Raw genomic sequence first — 20500 nt, 5'->3', positions numbered from 1 at the left:
GAAGACGTACGTAAAAATATGATTGATTTTTTTTCCTAAAAATGTAATCGCACATAATGAGAATAATAATTGGTACCAAATGTTATTAAACCCTGAGTTATTGCCATTGTAATTTAAACTTTTCTCCTATAAAACAATTTAACTAAATATCTTTTTTTGCGACGAGTATTTAAATAAGATTGTTTATTTAAGAAGGAAAATTAAATGTTGCCTTTAATATTACAAATAAAATAAACAGCTACCTATAACATTTACAGAAGTGAAAATTTACCGATCCACTAATATGTCATTTTAATGGCAACACTTTTTTGACGTATGTTGGAATCTAATTAGGTTTTAGAGTTTAGGTATCAAAGGGTAGATTCACCCCGCGCCGCGCTGCGCTGCTTCGCGTTCGCGTGTTGTTCGCCTACGTAGTACGCTGCGTAATTGTAGTTAGCTAGCTACCGAGCAATTAAGAGAAAATCCTACTTAACATTACTTAGTGGCTTATAACTTGGGTACATACTAACGGCCCGATTCGAACAATGCTTATAAGAAGTCACAGCGGTACGATACCGATCTGTCAGCGTTAAAAGTGACGTATTTTGGTTGAAGAAATCTCATTATCCCGGCACTCAATTGGTAATATAAATTCAGTGCCGGGAACACGCTCGGCGGGCTCCCTGTTCGTAGTCACTTTCCTCTACAAAGCGGGAAAACGCTGGGATCGGCTACGTAGCGCTACGCAAACGTTGGCTTTATCAAATGTTTAAAAAGATCAAAAGAAAGGAAATTGAACAAAAATGGACTTAAACAAGTCAGTGCAAGTAAAGCGTTCACATGCAAATATATCGAACGAGTGGCATTTTACTAAGTGTTCGCGCCGGGCCAAATCGCCTCTTCTCAATATCAGTTGCTTATTCAATCGCGCCGATTTGAGCGAGTGGGCGAAAATACAGTTGGGTGCACCGAACAATTTACAATTCACTTGCCGCTCGGTTCAGACTCCAGTGCCGTGCACGTCGTGGTAAATAAAATAATAAACGTTCCTAAGAGTTTTGAATGATTCACGGTTAGTTTTACTAGACTTACAGTGACCGGGATATAGACCGTGACCCCCCACCCGTCACCCGTCATCCGTGAACAAGATGCATGTAACTGCGTCGAAATATCGGGAGCTCAAAAACAATACAAAAGCTAATCACGGTCTATATCCCAGTCAATATAAGTCTAATAAACGTTCTTATCTATAGTTATTACCTACTTTTTAACGCATACTGCTATGTAAATATGTACCTCGGTAAATAATCAAATCATATAAGTACCTATCAAATATCATTTATGTTCCGGCAACTGAGGCATGGATCTATTCTGGGTATGTATTTATGGATATACATACCCATACGTACATTACAAACTATCATACATACAATAGTAAAAATATTAAAAACTAAAAAACATTTTGGCGATTCATCAGATTTCCACGGAATCGCCGAAATACCACACCCTTCGGTCAGAAGTCCGCGCTCGAGATGGATTCGAGCAGCTGAGCAACATCAGCAGCGGCCGCAGAGCACGTGCACCATAAACGAGCCGAAGTGCACGCAATGATTGTCGCTGAAACACTTTCAGCTCGTTACTGATTTCCAGCACATAATGTACTAACCTAGTTAGTTACGTTTAAAGGATCGGCAATGTGACACTTCCGAAAGCACCGTTTCCATTTCAACGGTCAAGACATCTTTGTTGCCGGTGACCCGGATATAGTTTTTACCAACTCCAGTATCTAAGTTATTAATAACTCAATCTAATATTTGCCTTGAAGCTTAAAGTCTGCAATTAGTAAATTAAAATAAAATCAATCCTTTTTAAGAGTAAATGATTAAGTATAAATTAAGATTGCTGACATCGAAACCAACCTTTAACTTCTTAAATTACGATATTATTACTCATCTAAATATCGTACCTGTCAACTATGTGAATACTCAAGGATTATTCAAGTTGAAAATTATCACTACATAGTATAAACGAAGTCTCTTTCCGCTGTCTGTTTGTCCCTATGTATGCTTAGATCTTTAAAACTACGAAACGGATTTTGATGCGGTTTTCACCTATCAATAGAGTTATTCTTGAGGAAGGTTTTAGTTTATAATTTGTAAAGGTTTTGTGTAACCCGTTCGAAGCCGGAGCGGGTCGCTAGTTGATTATAAAACGTAAGAAAGCCAGGAAAAAAAGTTACCATAAAACTTGTTTCATCCTTTTCATTGCACTGACGTGGAATCGTATGAAATGTATTTTAGCGAAGCGTTTTCCAGTCCCGCTCTGAAAATGATGTAACCTAGTGTCACAAAATGCACGGAATAGAAGACCCTATATTACTGTAACACGTTTTATTATTGAATGCCTTCGTGATTACTGTCTCTAGCATTCGACAGTGGTCTGGCCATTGTGGTCTTTTGACTTAGTGCTGATTTCGAATCGGATTGTTTAGAACTTTAATTGATAGGAATTTAACTGTGTAGCAAATAATTTGAGTACACTATGCTTTATAAGATTTTGTTTACATTTTATTGTTTGACAAACTTTTGAAGTAGATGTCATATACTGAAGGGCTTTGTCAGCTTTGACACTGTTTCTTTAGAATATGAAACTTTCTTTAGAACTAGGGTCACCGACATAGCTCGCAGAATTGCAAACCTTAAGTGGCAGTGGGCGGGGCACATTGCTCGCAGAACTGATGGCCGGTGGGGCCGGAAGGTTCTGGAGTGGCGTCCGCGTACCGGAAGACGAACTGCCGGTAGGCCTCCAACGAGATGGAGCGACGACCTGGTGAAGGTCGCGGGAATTCGGTGGTTGCGAGCGGCACAGGATCGGTCGGAGTGGCGAGCCTTGGGGGAGGCCTATGTCCAGCAGTGGACGTCTATCGGCTGACATGATGATGATGATGATGATGAAACTTATTTCAGTTTATAATATAATTAGATTCTACTAGTTGTACTGTTACTTTGTATATAATTAATAATAGCTATCGGTAATATTATATCACCTAGCTAGGCTTTGCTTGCGACAGTGTCCGCGTAGAAATTGTTAAAACTCAACACAATTATCACCCCCTTGGAGTTTAATTGCAGAACATCCTTTCTTAGTGCAAATCTATAACATTTTAAGAATATATAATGTTTCAAACACAATACAATACAAATACTCTGTATTTCACACCTCAATAAAAGAAAACGATATAGAAAGTAAACAGCAACACAACTAAAGGTCAACAAAAGGCGGTCTTATCACTAATTTTAATGTCCTACCTTCAACGATTTAGGCTGAGCTTTGAAAAAAAAAATTACCCAAACTCTTTGAGTAATTCAAAAAGTAATTGAACAAGTAATAAATAAATAAGTTGACCAATACCGATTTTGTAGTTACAAACCGACCTATTGGCCGGTTTAACAGATAGTTTGCAAGTGCCAATTTTTGTGTAAGTAGCAACAATAGTTATTTGTTATGCAAGGCTGCAAAGTGGTTAAGTGGTGGCGTCTTGTGTCTTAAAAGCCTCGCTACGCTCAGCTTTCAATTTCAACACTCACGCCAAATAATTTTGCAGCCGTGCGGAACACAACTTTTCACCTCACTACGGCGAGGAAAATGCGAGATGCAAGAAAAACAATAAAAATATAAAAATGATCATATTTAATTTTGCCCTCTATTTAACATATCAAATTTAAGACATAACACACTGAAATCCAAAGAAAATAAACAAGACCACACATATTAAAAAATTTAAAGTAATATTGCCGTAATTCATCGTGTTAGAAAGAAGATAAAAAAGACTTTTGCACGCAGATTTCGCTCCATAAACTGAGGTTTTCCTAGCGAGTGAGGTGAAAAATATTTTGTTACAGTTATGAAAGCATTGAACAATTTATATTCGCGTTTTGTACACATAATTAATGTCATTAACGGGTCTAATGGTAACGGGTGAAATTACATCGCGTTCACTACCTAGTATAAAACAAAGTCGCTCCCTGCTCTGTCTGTCCCTATGTATGCTTAGTTCTTTAAAAGTACGCAACGGATTTTGATGCGGTTTTTTTAATAGATAAGAGTGATTTAAACTTTCACGATTTTTACTCATTATTATTTACAACGACGGGACTTAATCGCGTAAATTAAGTTTTAAATTTACCTCCGACGTTTCGAGGATGGCGTTGTCCCCGTGGTCTCAGAGAAGACTGGCTAAAGTTGACATCAACATCTTCTAGGCGCGAGAGTTTTTCGAACTACCCGCACTTGGTCTTGTTTATTAACGAACGTTTTGCGCACTAGGGATGTCACCGGGTCGACACACAACACTCACAATATTCGATTTTTCAACTTTCGATATTTGTTTTCGCTTACACGTACTAATGACTGGGTTCCATGTGGATGAGATCTTAAAACCTTCGTCTCGATTGAAATTTCTATGTTTTTTTATTTCAATGGCTTCACGGATTTTTCTAAACGACGACGATGACGACGGATTTTCGGAGGTAAATTTAAAACTTATTTTACGCGATTAAGTCCCGTCGTTGTAAATAATAATAGATAGAGTGATTCCAGATACATCAGCATTAAACCCGTGCGAAACCGGGGCGGGTCGCTAGTATATAATATAACGCAAACTGTAAGTTCTTAAACATTTTCCCCTCAGTAAAGCATTAATGCGCTTAAACAAAATGCGTACAGCTTACCTACAGCCATTGAAAGAGTGGGAGCGAGAAAAGCTTTATTTGAAGTACAGGTTTAGTAACATTAAATATAGACATAAGCAGCAAGATGATATTTGATTTTTTAGACCATAGCCATCAGCACCCTACTTCGCTTTAAAGACAATCTACACTCAGAGAAAAATCCGGAGACAAGGCTGCAGTTTTACGTTGCGAACGAATTATTGATAAAAACACAAAACTACTTTGGGACATTGACAACCTAGCCTTTGCTAGCGCAGCAACTTTTTTTTTGCGAAACGCAATTATTGCGAAACTAACAATAAAAATGTTGTTAAACTATCAATTTTTCGATGCCTTGTCATAATAGCATAGTTAAAAATGCGAATTTAACATAGTTTGGCTTTGCTCATTGCACAACGTGTGATTTGTGAGTTGTGGTTTTAGCAACTTTGAGGACCTTTGTCAAAATAACAAAAGATAACTCTGCGAAATCTTCACAGTTAAAGTTTGTGCGGTTCGCAATGTTCGCCGACACATTGTTTTTTACTTTGTGACAATAGCAGCTTCAAGAGCCTTTGTCAAAATAACAAAACAGAACTCTGCGGAATCTACACGGCTAAAGTTTGGGGGTTGACAGTGTTCACAACCACATTGATTTATACCTTGTGATGTTAGCAAATTTGAGGACCTTTGTCAAAATAACAAAGAATAACTCTGCGAAATCTTCACAGTAAAGTTTTGTGAGGTTCGCAATGTTGGCCGCCACATTGTTTTTTACTTTGTGACATTACCAATTTCAAGAGCCTTTGTCAATATAACAAAATAGAACTCTGCGGAATCTACACGGCTAAAGTTTGGGGGTTGACAGTGTTCACAACCACATTGATTTAAACCTTGTAATGTTAGCAACTTTGAGGACCCTTGTCAAAATAACAAAGAATAACTCTGTGAAATCTTCACAGTTAAGTTTTGTGCGGTTCGCAATGTTGGCCGCGACATTGTTTTTTACTTTGTGACATTAGCAACTTCAAGAGCCTTTGCCAAAATAACAAAATAGAACTCTGCTGAATCTACACGGCTAAAGTTTGGGGGTTGACAGTGTTCACAACCACATTGATTTAAACCTTGTAATGTTCGCAACTTTGAGGACCTTTGTCAAAATAACAAAGAATAACTCTGCGAAATTTTCACAGTTAAGTTTTGTGCTATTCGCAATGTTGGCCGCCACATTGTTTTTTACTTTGTGACATTGCCAATTTTAAGCGCCTTTGTCAAAATAACAAAATAGAACTCTGCGGAATCTACACGGATAAAGTTTGAGGGTTGACAGTGTTCACAACCACATTGATTTAAACCTTGTAATGTTAGCAACTTTGAGGACCCTTGTCAAAATAACAAAGAATAACTCTGTGAAATCTTCACAGTTAAGTTTTGTGCGGTTCGCAATGTTGGCCGCGACATTGTTTTTTACTTTGAGACATTAGCAACTTCAAGAGCCTTTGCCAAAATAACAAAATAGAACTCTGCTGAATCTACACGGCTAAAGTTTGGGGGTTGACAGTGTTCACAACCACATTGATTTAAACCTTGTAATGTTAGCAACTTTGAGGACCTTTGTCAAAATAACAAAGAATAACTCTGCGAAATTTTCACAGTTAAGTTTTGTGCGGTTCGCAATGTTGGCCGCCACATTGTTTTTTACTTTGTGACATTACCAATTTTAAGCGCCTTTGTCAAAATAACAAAATAGAACTCTGCGGAATCTACACGGATAAAGTTTGAGGGTTGACAGTGTTCACAACCACATTGATTTAAACCTTGTAATGTTAGCAACTTTGAGGACCTTTGTCAAAATAACAAAGAATAACTCTGCGAAATCTTCACAGTTAAGTTTTGTGCGGTTCGCAATGTTGGCCGCCACATTGTTTTTTACTTTGTGATATTAGCAACTTCAAGAGCTTTTGTCAAAATAACAAAATAGAACTCTGCGGAATCTACACGGCTAAAGTTTGGAGGTTGACAGTGTTCACAACCACATTGATTAATACCTTGTGATTTTAGCAACTTTGAGAGAGCCTTTGTCAAAATCACAAAAGAGAACTCTTAACTACAAATTTTAAGTTGATTTACAATGTTTGCAGGTGTTACAAGGGTAAATAATCCAATAATAGGTTTTTGTTTTAACCTTTTCACCGCCAAAGACGGAAAATCACGTCAGCGGAAAGTCGTACCACTGACGCCACGACATTTGCTCCTATTAGAAAACCATACATTTGGTTTATTGCTTGGCGTCTGGTCTGAGTCACGTCGAATTACTTCGCTGCTTGGCGTTGAAACGGTTAAGACATATTAAATATACTAGCTGTTGCCCGCGACTTCGTACGCGTGGATTTGTATGTTGGTGGTTATATATTTTAAATGAGCATAGAACATTATGCAGCAAAAGATATCAGTAGGGACGGTAAATCATTTGTTAATAATTATACAGCGCATGAAATTTGTCTTTCACAAAGTACAAAGTTTCAAGCCCCTAGCTGAAAAAAATTGTTCGCGATATAAACCCTCTCAACACTCAGATTTTCAAGTCCACTATTTAAAAAAAATGTTCGCTCCCACTGCAAACTTTATTAATACAAACTTTTCAAACACGGTGCAATCAGTTTTCGTCTATTTTAATATAATGCCCTTTTACCAAGTTTCATGTTCCTAGCTAAAACGAAAACTTGTACTACATATAAACTTATATACATCCCCTTTTTAACACCCTTAAGGGTAGAATTATTAAGAACGTTGAAATAACCTTTTTTGTAATATTATACAATGCCTTTCTGAGAAATTTCAATAAGCATTTGTAATGAATTCAAACTTTCAACCCCTTTTTAACTCTTTTAAGGGATGAATATTTAAAAACGCTTAAATTACTTTTCTTGTATTCTAATAATATGCCTTCATACAAAGACTTCTTAGTCCTGTACTCAAAAAAAGGTTTGATCTCCATACAAACTATCAAATAGGGCTTACAAGTTACAAGGGAAGCTTACAAGTTTCCACACATTTTTTTTTTTCGTGGTTGGGTAGATAATGTGTTTGTGTTCCAAAAATTGGTAATTTCTAGAAAAAGGCTTCGTTTTTGGGACATGGTGTTGTATAACTTTTTAATGTGGAATTTAACAAGCTTTCGTTTCGCTATACACAGTATTCACATTAAACCCAGATATTCCGAGAAAAAAAGAAAAACCAAAAAAGACTTATACTTTTCAAGATGGCGTTTGATCCCCGTGGACCCGAAGCTCCAATTTTATGACACGCAAACAGGGATCCCTGAAATTGTAGGTGTCAAATTTCATTACTGTCACTATTATTTAAACCCCATTTAAGACCTAAAATCTGTTTTTGTAGTCACATTTTTAAGTTTTACACATTTTTCCTCCACTTATTTTAGTAAATTTGTATTGCATAGCACTCGTGTACTAATTATGGATCTACTGATGTCTATTTGATTGAAATCCACTCAATAGTTTAGGCGCTAGAAGTAAAAATATGATTTACTATTCGGCGGCTATTCAAGGCGGCTGTATTAATTTTGTCTGAGTCGTAGCACGGTACGCTTATCACCATGCCTGTCACGTTCTAACAAGTATGTGAGTGCGAAAGTGACGGACTTAGTGATAGGGGAAACCATGCTGCGCGGGCTCTAGATTTAGCGACAGCGTCAGTGACAACGTCATGCTCGCGGCCCGCCAGCGCCGCGCTCACAACCCGCCCGCACCGATCTCTCTAGATAAGCAATTATTACCTAAAATAGTTTTTAATCTAACTGCTCTTTGAATCTGTCAAATGCTCACACATAATAAATTATAACCTTCTGTACGTACTACGTGCTGCCCGCACAGCATGGTTTCCCCTATCACTAAGTCCGTCACTTTCGCACTCACATACTTGTTAGAACGTGACAGGCATGGTGATAAGCGTACCGTGCTATGACTCCACTCTCCAGGTTTGCAGTTTTTTATAAGGAACAACGTACTTAATTATTATTATTTGTACTTAGTACCTACTTACTAATGCCTTTACCCTAAAAACGGAATTCTAAGAAAGGTATTTGATTGCTCAAGTCGCAATGTTAGAATTGCGGAATTTACAAGGGAAAAATTTCTCAAGTTAATAATTTCACAACTTTTACATTGCGAAATAATATAAGCATTGCTAGAAACACAATGTTAACTTTGTTAAAATAGTGATGTTGACTAGTCCTTTGCAAAATTGACAAAAGAATCGTTCATTTCGCTGGCAACATTCGTACGGTTAGGATGCGTGACAAATCGCTAACAACGGAACGTATTTATTTAGTGATTATTATTGTCTTTTCAAACAACGAACCGTTCACGTTGTTAAAAATATAAGGAAATAGTTTCTTTAAAGTTAAGACAGTTATAGGTAAATAGTAAATATAAAGGATGGACGACTTAAGTGTGTTTCTGTTCAACTGTGATTTGATACACCTTTTTGGATCGCTAAACGGTAAGTTATAATTTGTATTTACATAGTTCTAACTAGTTACTATTGTAGTTAATGTAATGTGACTGTCGTTGCTAATCGATATTTGTTTCATCCTAATAAACTATTCGAAGTCGAAGATTTCTTAAATCGAATTTAAAACAATTATTTTTAGGTTATTTTTGAATTGCAATGTTGGACCATTTTTTTTTACACGACTGCCCAAATAAAGCAATGTACCTAGTCGGCTCATAAGTTCTGTCACTGGCCTTTAAAATTTAAATTTGGAACTCCTAAAACAAAAACCGTTCTGCATTTGAATTTCGAATCTTTATTAAATATTTGAGTAGTATAATTTTGCAATTTTCTGTTTTCTTCAACATGGAGTGGACGCTTAAAGATAGCCGTACCGCAATAATTGCACTATATCGTTGTGGTCACTCGCCGACTAAAATTTTTAAGCTACTTGAAAATTTAAAATTCTCTCTAAGATTTGTGTATCGTACCATAGAAAGATACAGTGAGGTCTCTAGTTTAAATGACAAGAAAAGAAGCGGTCGTCCGCGTACAGCTAGGACTCCAGCGGTTGTACAAGCAATTAGGGCACGCATTGCCAGAAATCCCGCTAGGAAACAAAAAGTTATGGCCCTCCAGATGGGTTTGAGCAAAAACACGGTGAAAAGAGTGCTTAATCAAGACCTGAGACTTCGTGCTTATAAACGAAAAACTGGCCATCTTCTCAATGGTTGGCTTAAAGCTTTAAGGCTTAAAAGATCTAAAGCTTTATTGAAGAAGTACGCTAAAAATAAGCACCGTTGTATACTGTTTTCGGACGAGAAAATTTTTGACATAGAAGAAAACTGTAATAAACAAAATGATAGAGTGTACGCTCGCAATAGTAAAGAAGCGTCTAATAGCATTCCCCGTATTCAAAGAGGTCATCACCCTTCATCTGTGATGGTTTGGCTGGGAGTTTCTTATGCGGGCGTCACTAGTATGCATTTTTGTGAGAAAGGAGTAAAAACTAGTGCCAAAGTGTACCAAGACACGGTGTTGACTAATATTGTGAAACCACTATCCCATACGATGTTTCTAAACCAGCATTGGGTTTTCCAGCAGGACTCTGCTCCAGCCCATAAGGCAAAGTCTACACAAGCCTGGCTCGCCTCCAATAAAATCGACTTTATACGGCATGAAGATTGGCCCTCCTCTAGCCCAGATCTTAATCCTTTAGACTATAAAATATGGCAGTATTTAGAGGAAAAGGTGTGCTCAAAACCTCATGCAAATCTAGACTCGCTGAAAAAATCTCTTGCTACGGCAGTGGCCAATATCGACATGAAAGTGGTGCGTGAATCCATTGACGACTGGCCACGAAGACTTCAAGCCTGTGTAGATAATTATGGCGGTCATTTTGAATAAATGTTATATATTTAGATTCTCTAGTTTATAAGCTTTCAAACGCTGTACAAATTATACGGAATAAACTTAAACTTTTGATTTTATTTGATACTATGTATATGACAGAACTTATGAGCCGACTAGGTATTGTTGTAGACATTATAGCTCCATCGAAATGGCCATTTACTTCTTATTTTTCTTGAAATCATGGAAAATACACGTTGCAATGAAATTATGGCACTTTGAAGCCCCATGGACAAATATATCTGCAAAAATATTGCCGGCATTGTTACCGCCATGACAGTGCAGTGTAGTGGGTTAAATTTATGCAATATGCAGTACTTATTATTTATCTCTATGCTTATAGATCAGGGCGCGGATCTCGATTTTTTATTGAACGCAAACGACCATGAGTTGTCGTTATTGGTCCCGGCAGCAGTTCAAAAAGGGAAACTGCGTATGGCGTTAGACCGTGAGAGAGAACGCGTGAGCAGTTTCATTTTTTCGTATACCTACTTGATTCAAAATTTAGATGTTTTCATTACTTTGAATCAATTTTTAACCGACTTCAAAAAAGGAGGAGGTTATCAATTCGACCGTTTTTTTTTTTGTATGTATGTTACGTCATAACTCCGTCATTGGTGAACCGATTTGGAAAATTGTTTTTTTTGTTTGAATGTGTATAGTCCCAAGTTGGTCCCGTTTTTGTCAAAACCCAGTTTTGATGATGGGATCCATGAGGAATCCAGGGAAAAATTCTTGAATCTTATAGGCATACATATAGCGATTTTTGTATTTTCATTAATGAATCTAGTATTCACGTTCAGAAAAACTGACATTTAATGAAGTGGAACTGCTGATGATGATCAAAACGAAACTCTTTAACGATGCATAGTTCACTTTGACGATTTGTCCTCTTCGTTATGTTTACTAAGCCAGTAAGATTTATAAAGAATTTTTTATCAAGGTTAAGTCTGATGATGGAGATACAGCGACTTTTGTATTTTCATCAATAAACTAAGCATTAACAATTAAATAGTGCCATTTGATAAATAAATAAAAATAAATAAAATAATGTGAATGGGCATTATGGTTAAATTAATCACTCCTAATTTTATTTTATAGAGAGGAGTTACAAAAGATCCGAGGGATGTAGATGTACAGCAAGTTATAGCTCCAATTAAAAAGCAAGACTCCTTTGTGATTCCATCAAGTAGCCAAAAATCTAGTACATCCTCTGTTGTTACAACATCAACTGAATTATTGGTAATTATAATAATATTTATCTTTACTCTGTATTTAAGGTGGATCATGTTTTTGTTATGCAGAGGGAGTCAACTGTCTGTTCAATCCCCGGTCAGGGCAAATATTTGTGTGATAAACACGAGTATTTGTTCCTGAGTCTTAGGTGTTTTCTATGTATTAAACTATATAAGTATTTATATCGTCACTAGTACCCATATTACAAGTAGGCCAGGAAATAAATACATTTCACAGAATAATTATATTAAGGTACATTATTATTTTGGGTCAAATTATTTCAACTTATTTTAATACGAATTACTCCGACTAATTTATAATACATTTAATTATAATCATATATTTTTAGGGTTCCGTACCCAAAGGGTAAAAACGGGACCCTATTACTAAGACTCCGCTGTCCGTCTGTCTGTCTGTCACTAGGCTGTATCTCATGAACCGTGATAGCCAGACAGTTGTCATTTTCACAGATGATGTATTTCTGTTGCCGCTATAACAACAAATACTATAAAGTACGGAACCCTCGGTGCTCGAGTCCGACTCGCAATTGGCCGGTTTTTTACTATCCAAAAGATTAAAAGTGTAAGCTATTTCTATCATATGTAGTCAATATGAATGTTTTGTTTTTAAGTCTAAAATAAATAAATAACGTTTAGTTTGGGACTAGGTTGATTTTCTGAATAAGATTGTCTCCAAATATTTATTTTATGTATTTATTTTATGTAAATATTATGATTGTGCCCAAATAGTAAATACCCACATGACGTGACTTCTAGTTCTTTAGTAACTTAGTGCTTACTTGATTTTCAGGAATGGGACATCAATTGTGACGATTTACAGTTTATAGATGCAAGCAAACTCATAGGGGCTATAACTGGCGGAAATCTTAAACAAATTTTAGAGACATCCAGTATTGGGAAACCTCTAATCAATAAAAAGGTATTATCGTCTAGTGACCGAAAGATACTGACGGCCCTTATTGTTGAGGCTGAGGTGCGGAAATTGAAAGAAAACACTGACCCAATACGAAAAGAAACCTGGGATACGTGGACATCAGAAATTATAAAGCTTTTCCCAGGTGAAACAAAGGGGGTATATTATAATCCTTTTCGTCTTGTTGATGGAAAAGCTATCCAGGCCAGTGGCCTGATAGTGAACCGATTAATAACAGTACGCAGAAAATTAAATGCAGAAATCCGCAGCCGCAGCAGAAGTCGTAACAGCAGTAATAGCGACAAGAGCAGCGACAGCAGCGGAGACCAAAACAAGAGAAAAAAATCTGCTGTCAAATCTTCTAATGCACGGGTTAGACCTTTTCCTGACACCTTTCAAACAATAAGTACCAATCAAGACTCTGAAAAAGATACCGTGCAGTGGTTGAAGCACTCTTCTTCACCGAGAGAATTGGTAGAAACAAAATGGAACAGTTGTCTACATGAACGCATGGCTGCACTGCAAGAAGGCGACCATGTTAGTTATTTGAGCATCTTCCCAGCACTGCAATGTCCTTGGGGCTATGAATTGGTGAGTCAATGATAATACTAATCAATCAAGTGTCTTCATGCCAGACTTCATGACATCACCAGGCAGAAGTCATCAATTTGTGTTAAGTTATTTTTATACCCAACTGCAGAAAGGAGGTTAAGTTTTTCAAGCGTATGTATGTATGTATCTTTAATTATTTGGCACGCTCTACTGCCTAAACCATTTAGCGGAGTTTAACATATGAGGTGTCATTACATTTGTCTCAGTTTTGCGAGTAAATCCATACTAATATTATAAATGCGAAAGTGTGTCTATCTGTGGCGGGTGGAGTCGCGGGCTAGTAGATTATATTATTATTATGCAGTCGGGTTATTGATTTTCATTTTAAATACTCATATATACACTAGCAACATTTCTCGTTGTATGATTATGAATGATGATTGATGACTAGCAACATTTTTGATTTTGTGAAAGAGCTTTTAAGCTCTAATTGAATAACAAATGTTTGATTTCTGTTTATTTTCAGCTGGCCAGTGACTTTGACAAAATATACCCTGAAATAGAAGGAAAGTTCGAAGAAAATTTCCCGGTAGTGAAAGGTCGCCTGCTATCATTACTAGATGAGAAGGCTCAACAGCTAACACGACCTGACACTTCTATTCAAACTGTTTTGGATCTTGCAACTTGTAAGTTATATTATCGTTTTTTTGTCAAATAGTGTCTTTATTGCCTCTATATGTAAATACAGTATGTACAGTGAGCTTCGAAATTGCATACACTGTACATACTAGGGTGGCTCTAAAAAACCTTTTGTTTTATTTTGTTACACTCATTTTGCTGAAAAAATATTCCCAATTTTGTAACTTTAACTACAAGAGGATGCGTATTTATTATTTAGATTTTTATTTATGTATCTGTTTACACACCATTTGAATATTTGATTTATAAGTTTTGAAGTAAAAAAAAAAAACAATTTCATTTCTATTTTTTGTAATTTTTCAAAAGGTAGATTTTTTTAAATTCACCTAAAAATTCATAAAAATTTGAAATAAAAATGTTTTTTTACTTAATAACTTATAAATCACATTTTCAAATTATGGGAATAAAAATTGTAGTTGAGATAAAGTTGTGATTGATCAACAAAATAAGGGGGTAGAGCTTGAATTTTTCCCATACACACGTGAACCACCCTGGTACATACGTTTTATTTGTTCAGCCATATAGATTATATAGAAGTAAGTACCTAAGCATAACGTTCAAGTTCTTGCAAGGGGCTCGAGTTTGTTAATATTCTTACTCCCGGAGTAACACAGAATCACACTTGCGAAGAAAAAACTAAATTTTATGCGAAAAAATTCTTAAATACGGTGACATTTCAAACATTCGTCCGCCATATTGTGATTTTTTGCCAAGTTAGGCATCTAAGGCACATACCCATCCGGCATTCAGCCACGATTGAAAATTGAGTAAGAATATTATTTTGAACAGCTATTAAATTAATTAACCGAAATATCTAATTATAAACGTCAGTATTTTAAAAGTAAAACTCATGTATACCTACTTGGTTCATATTAAGTAGTAATAGTAGTAGTTATGACATAATAAAAAAAAAGCTGTAACTCCCTAGAGAGTTACACCTTTTTTTCACAATCCATAACTCCTGCGGGAACAATATAGGCCTTTGTCCTTTAGTACACCTGCATGATATTAGATCTTTTTCGAGCAAGTGTGATGAAAATAACATATTATATACAGGGTAGATTTTTTTAACGACACCTGTAGGCCGAGCACATGATTGACGCGACAGTATCTCGCCGCGAGATAGACTACCCGTCTTTTACTAACTGTATGAATTTAAAGGCGACGGGTAGTCTATGTCGCGGCGAGATACTCTCGCGCCAATCATGTGCTAGCCCGGCTGGAAGTGAAGTAGGTACTATAGATAGAGGAGATGACGAATTTTACTCAATAGAAACTTTACCTTAAGTAACCGTTAACCATACTAAGTATTAATTATTTTTGCAGCGGGGGAGGAACAAGCGAATGTTGCGACTTTTCTGGCAGTTCCCCTGTTGCTGAAACAAATGCACACTGTTCCCGTGAAAGGAGTCAGAAAACCCTGGAACCCGTCTAGATTAGAAGTAAGCAACGCGTTTTTAAGCTTGGTGCCATCTACATCGGACCTTCAAAGCCACTTCAGTGAACGGAAGGCCACATTGCAGGAAAAAAAATTGCCTGTTCTTCCATATTTGGTTGCTGTTGGGGCTTGCTGGCAGGATGTTACGCAGTATGATTTAATAATCTCTGAAGACATCAGGTACACGTTTCCCAGCATTTGTAAAGCTGTTTCAAATACTTTTAAGATTCTATGGGCATTAGACTTACCATATTCAAAAGATTGTGCCCCAGTCTGGATGTTTATCCAAAGAAGTATATATGTAATGAAGAGCAAGTTTGACACTGAAGGCACTCCTATGCTAGATTTGCTTGCTTCTGTTTCTAACAGGCACGATGGTGCTGTGTGCAATATGTAAAAGGTCTTTTGTCCAAATGAAGCAATTTAAAACCCATTTTACATTTTATCATCCAGGTAAATGTTATATTTGTCCAAACATGGATTGTGGGAGAACTTATCAACTCTACAATTCATTTAGGCGTCATTATTTGAAAGAACATTCAGATTCTTCTATGTTACAACAGGCTTCAAGTGTACAGGATTTTGCTATTGGACAAGAGACCTCTCCCGTGAATAATGATCCATTACATAATGTGTGTAGCGCAACCGAGTTTCAAATTAAAGAAAATAATAGTACTATACAGAGTGATAGCAAACACAACACACCGCCGCTAAGCGACAGTTTAGGTCAACTTTTCTCATCCCTGTATAGTAATCCCCATTTGCCGAACAATGTGCTAGATACAGTTTATAGCGGTATTCACAACATGTTCACTATGTCAATCAGACCTCTGTTACCAGTAACTTCTAGCTCTGCCGTAGCAAAACTGACAACCGATCTAGAGATGTTTAGTTCAACTTATAAACGACATCAGTTCTTTGAAAGTAAGGGTACTTTAGTTAATCCTGAGCCTTATACTGTAGGGCGACGATTTGATTACGTAAAAAAAAAAGGTAAAACTTATTACCAAGCAGTAGAGTGCATAGCCCATAAAATACCTATTAGAGATGTGTTGCACAAATTTTTTTCGTTGCCTAACATACTTCATGAGACCATCGATGCTATGAAAAAACTGATGGCTCATGACACGTCAAACAGTATAGAGCATTATATGCATGGTTCATTTTGGAGACAGAAAAATCATGGAGATAAGATAGTCATGCCCATATTTTTGCAAATTGACGATTTCGAGACTTTGAACCCTTTGGGTAGTCATAGTGGTGTGCACAAACTAGGAGCCGCATACATTTCTCTTCCTTGCCTGCCGTACTATTGTGCCTCTCTGTTAGGTAACATATTTTTAGTCTTACTCTATCATTCCACTGACAGAGTGGAATTTGGGAATCGTATAATATTTCAGCCCCTGATTGACCAGTTTAATGATTTATTTAAGCATGGAATAGTTTTTGATTTGCCAGATTTCAAGGGCACAATTTACTTTGAGTTGTCATTAATTTTAGGAGATAATTTAGGCTTGCATAGTGTTTTAGGATTTGTTGAGAGTTTTTCAAGCAATTTTCCTTGCAGAACATGCAAAGTAGAGAAAAAAGTCATGGCTAATCAGGTTTATGAAGATGAATCTCTCTTAAGGACCGAGTCAAATTACCAGGATGATTTAAAAACGAATAATTCATCTCTGACAGGCGTCAAAGAAAAATGTATATGGCTCGACATAGAAAATTTTAATTTATTTTCGCAAATGGGTTTTGATGTAATGCATGACATGCACGAAGGCTGTGCCAAATACGTCATGTGCTCTTTACTTGTGGTTTTTGTAGACAAAATGAAATATCTTACAATTGATATTGTTAATAACAAAATTTCCTCATTTCAATACGGTCCCGATAAAAAAGATAAGCCCGTCACGCTGGCCATGTCCAATTTACGAAAAGGCAATATACGTTTAAATGCTGCCGAAATGAGCACATTTTGCAAGTATTTTGGTGTAATGTTTGGTGATTTCATTCCAAGACATAATAAATATTGGCAACTGTATATTCAATTAATGACTGTTTTAGATTTTATTATGTCACCCCGTTTTGTATCTGAGCAAATAGACTATTTTAAGTATATGATCGCTGACTTTTGCGAAATGTACATCACACTGTTTAACCAAAGTCTTAAGCCTAAATTTCACAATTTACTGCACTATCATTCGGCAATGTTACGTTTTGGTCCCTTGAGATTTCTGTCTTCAATGCGCTACGAAGCTAAACATCGCTTCAACAAGTTAGCTGCAAAATCAACAAATAACCGAATTAACATGACACTGACAGTAGCTCGAAAGCATCAGTTGATGTTAAATGACATATTCTTGAAAGAAACTATTCGTTCGCCTCTTTCGTTTGGGGGCCAAGCAGAAGTACCAGTTAGTGAATGTAAACAGATTTTAGATCAAATGCAATGGTCAGATATTACAAAATTATATAAAGTGAGTTGGGCGGCAAAGTGTTCCGAGCGCTACCAAGTAAATTCTGTAATAGTTACTGCTATTAATGAAGAAAACATTTATTTTTCCAAAATTGATGACATATATGTTGATGGAGTGTCTAAGATTAGTTTCAAGGCTAAGCCTTTACAAACAATTGGTTTTGATAATCATTACCATGCTTATAATGTACTGGACTCATTACAATCATCACACATATACATTGATCAAGACACCATGCAGTATCCGTTTTTGTGCAACTGTGTAGTCATTGGGCATAACATTAATCTTCCTGAGTATCATATCGTACTCAGTAAACCGATTTAATTAACCCAACTAGAGTAAGATTTAATAATTTGTAGTAATAGTAAGTATGATTACAATTACTTATGCAGGTATAATGCATACCCTAACTCAGTTTAGTAAATTAAGTTCAAAAGGGCCGTGGAACATTACAGTGTTAACAATTCCTATTTTAAACATATTTTTGTTCGTATTTTATTTTACAGGAAGTAATCAAATGTTATATTACGGTAAATATGTAATGATTATTGATGGGAATAGCCCTCATTATGAAAACAGTTTTGTTCATGCAGTGATAATATGCTAATAACCCAAAAAAAAATAAAAAATCTGCGGATATAATTCGTGGTTTGGAAAATCCCCCCCCCTACACCCTCGAGGACTTTTAGTATGTTTATCTGGACACCACAAGGTATAAATAACTATACCAATTTTCAAAACAACACGAATTATTTCTGCTGATTGATATTTTCGGCTTAATTTGACGTGGCTATAAGTTTAGTTTCTATTTAAACGATATGTAACTACAGTTGTGGCCCTAAGCGCCACTTGCACCATCCTACTAACTAATGAGGGGTTAACCGGTTAACCCCTCATTAGTTAGTAGGATGGTGCAAGTGGCGCTAGATTGTTGTGTTAGGAAACACCTTGCATGTAAGTAGTGACCTGATGTATGAATAGCGTTGTCACTATAATATTGACAGTAAGGTACAGAACTGCACGGGGTGGGTCACGTTATACTGTTGTTGGTTATTACCAGTACTTAGGTTAGGTTAGGTTAGGTTAACAGCAGGTAGATATATCGTCGGGTGATAAGCAAAAGTCACTAAGTACCACCACAAGTTCATAGCCATAGTGAACCGTAATATTATGCGAATAAGGTTGATTTTTGTTTAATTATTTTTCAGTAGTTAGTGAGTTTTGCTTGTTACCTGACGGTATGCTAATTATTATTATTTGTTCACATTTAGCGGGTTCGATTCCCGGATCAGCCAGGCGATTTTTCTTAATTATTTGCAATTCGTATTGTTTTGAAATAAAAATGAAAGGAAGCTATTTTTACTTCTACTCGTCAAATATATGGTCATACTTCTAATCCATTCGCATCCATTTAACTTTGAAATAGTAGGTACAGTCAGCTTCAAATAGCCAGCCAAAGTCGCCAAATATGTCGCAACACACCTTTCTTGCCATGGGAATAAGGTTGTGTTTCGATATATTTGGCGAGTTGTCACCAAATATTTGACGAGTGGAAGTAAAAATAGCTTCATTTCTATATTTATTTAAAAACAATACGAACTACATTCAAAGAATTTGAAAAAAGTCGCCTGGCTGATCCGGGAATCGAACCCGCTTTTTTAGTACTTCTAAAGCGGGTTCGATTCCCGGATCCCGCTGACGGTACTTCTGTATAGTGGCTAGAGGGTAAATAGTATTTAAATAGGTATTTTAGTGTTGAATAATAATCACTTTTATATTCGACTCCGTATATTAAAATAACCAGTTAACTGTACAATGGTTCAGGCGGGACTGGCGTCCCGTTGATCCGTTCCTACGGATATGGGTTTTGGCTAATCAGATCAAATCGCGGTGCACGCGCGCTTGAATATGAGCTGACATAGCTTAACTGTTACTATACCGCTAAATGTGAAAAACAAAAAAAACCTTTCAATTTTACTGTACCGATCGAAAGGCTCAATCAAAGGGTTCTTCAAAATAACATAGCATCTTAAATAAATGTATGTAATTAAGCCTTCCGATCGGTACAGTAAATTGCAGGTCTTTCTTTCATTTAGCGGGTTCAATTCCCATTTTCGAAACACCGAGTGTTTGTTTTTGATTTACATATTAGTAAATAGTTGATTTTTCACTGGAAACTTTTAGTTTCCCATTATTATCTACATTATTTGTATTTTAGTGGGCAACATTTTTTTCTATTCTTACGGACCTGCAAACGTTTTTTAATAATAAAAGTTAGTTTTATAAATATTGTTGTATTTTTTCAGGTAGCTATTGTCGTTCGCGACTTTTGGCATTGCTAGTTCTGCAATGTTGAACGTAAACATTGCTATCCCCGCGATATTCCACTGCGGAGCTAGCAACGTCAGCATTGCTATCCCCGCAATATTCCACTGCGGAGCTAGCAACGTCTGAATTGCTATCCCCGCAATATTCCACTGCGGAGCTAGCAACGTCAGCATTGCTATCCCCGCAATATTCCACTGCGGAGCTAGCAACGTCAGCATTGCTATCCCCGC

The 20500-nt window shown here is 36.5% G+C and overlaps 1 protein-coding gene across 2 annotated transcripts; it reads left to right on the top strand.

The window, feature by feature from the left end:
- Positions 1 to 8677: 8677 nt before the first annotated feature.
- LOC134747708 (uncharacterized) lies at positions 8678 to 19557 on the top strand. Of its 2 annotated transcripts, none has more exons than XM_063682318.1 (5): positions 8678 to 9212; positions 11715 to 11855; positions 12660 to 13373; positions 13861 to 14020; positions 15360 to 19557. In XM_063682318.1, exon 5 carries the CDS (start codon positions 15846 to 15848, stop codon positions 18264 to 18266), a length of 2421 nt encoding a protein of 806 aa, XP_063538388.1. In that variant the 5' UTR covers positions 8678 to 9212; positions 11715 to 11855; positions 12660 to 13373; positions 13861 to 14020; positions 15360 to 15845; the 3' UTR covers positions 18267 to 19557. The 2 variants fall into 2 exon arrangements, with proteins under 2 accessions (XP_063538388.1, XP_063538389.1); XM_063682319.1 differs by lacking the exon at positions 8678 to 9212 and adding an exon at positions 10772 to 11075.
- Positions 19558 to 20500: the final 943 nt, after the last annotated feature.

Source organism: Cydia strobilella, chromosome 15, assembly GCF_947568885.1.
Source record: "Cydia strobilella chromosome 15, ilCydStro3.1, whole genome shotgun sequence".
Lineage (NCBI taxonomy): Eukaryota > Metazoa > Arthropoda > Insecta > Lepidoptera > Tortricidae > Cydia > Cydia strobilella.
Note: the sequence above shows the minus strand (reverse complement) of the source record. Positions and strands in the feature narration are given on the sequence as shown.

Excerpts from the sequence above, each read along its gene's own strand:
- LOC134747708 (XM_063682318.1), top strand. The coding sequence starts at position 15,846 with ATGGTGCTGTGTGCAATATGTAAAAGGTCTTTTGTCCAAATGAAGCAA.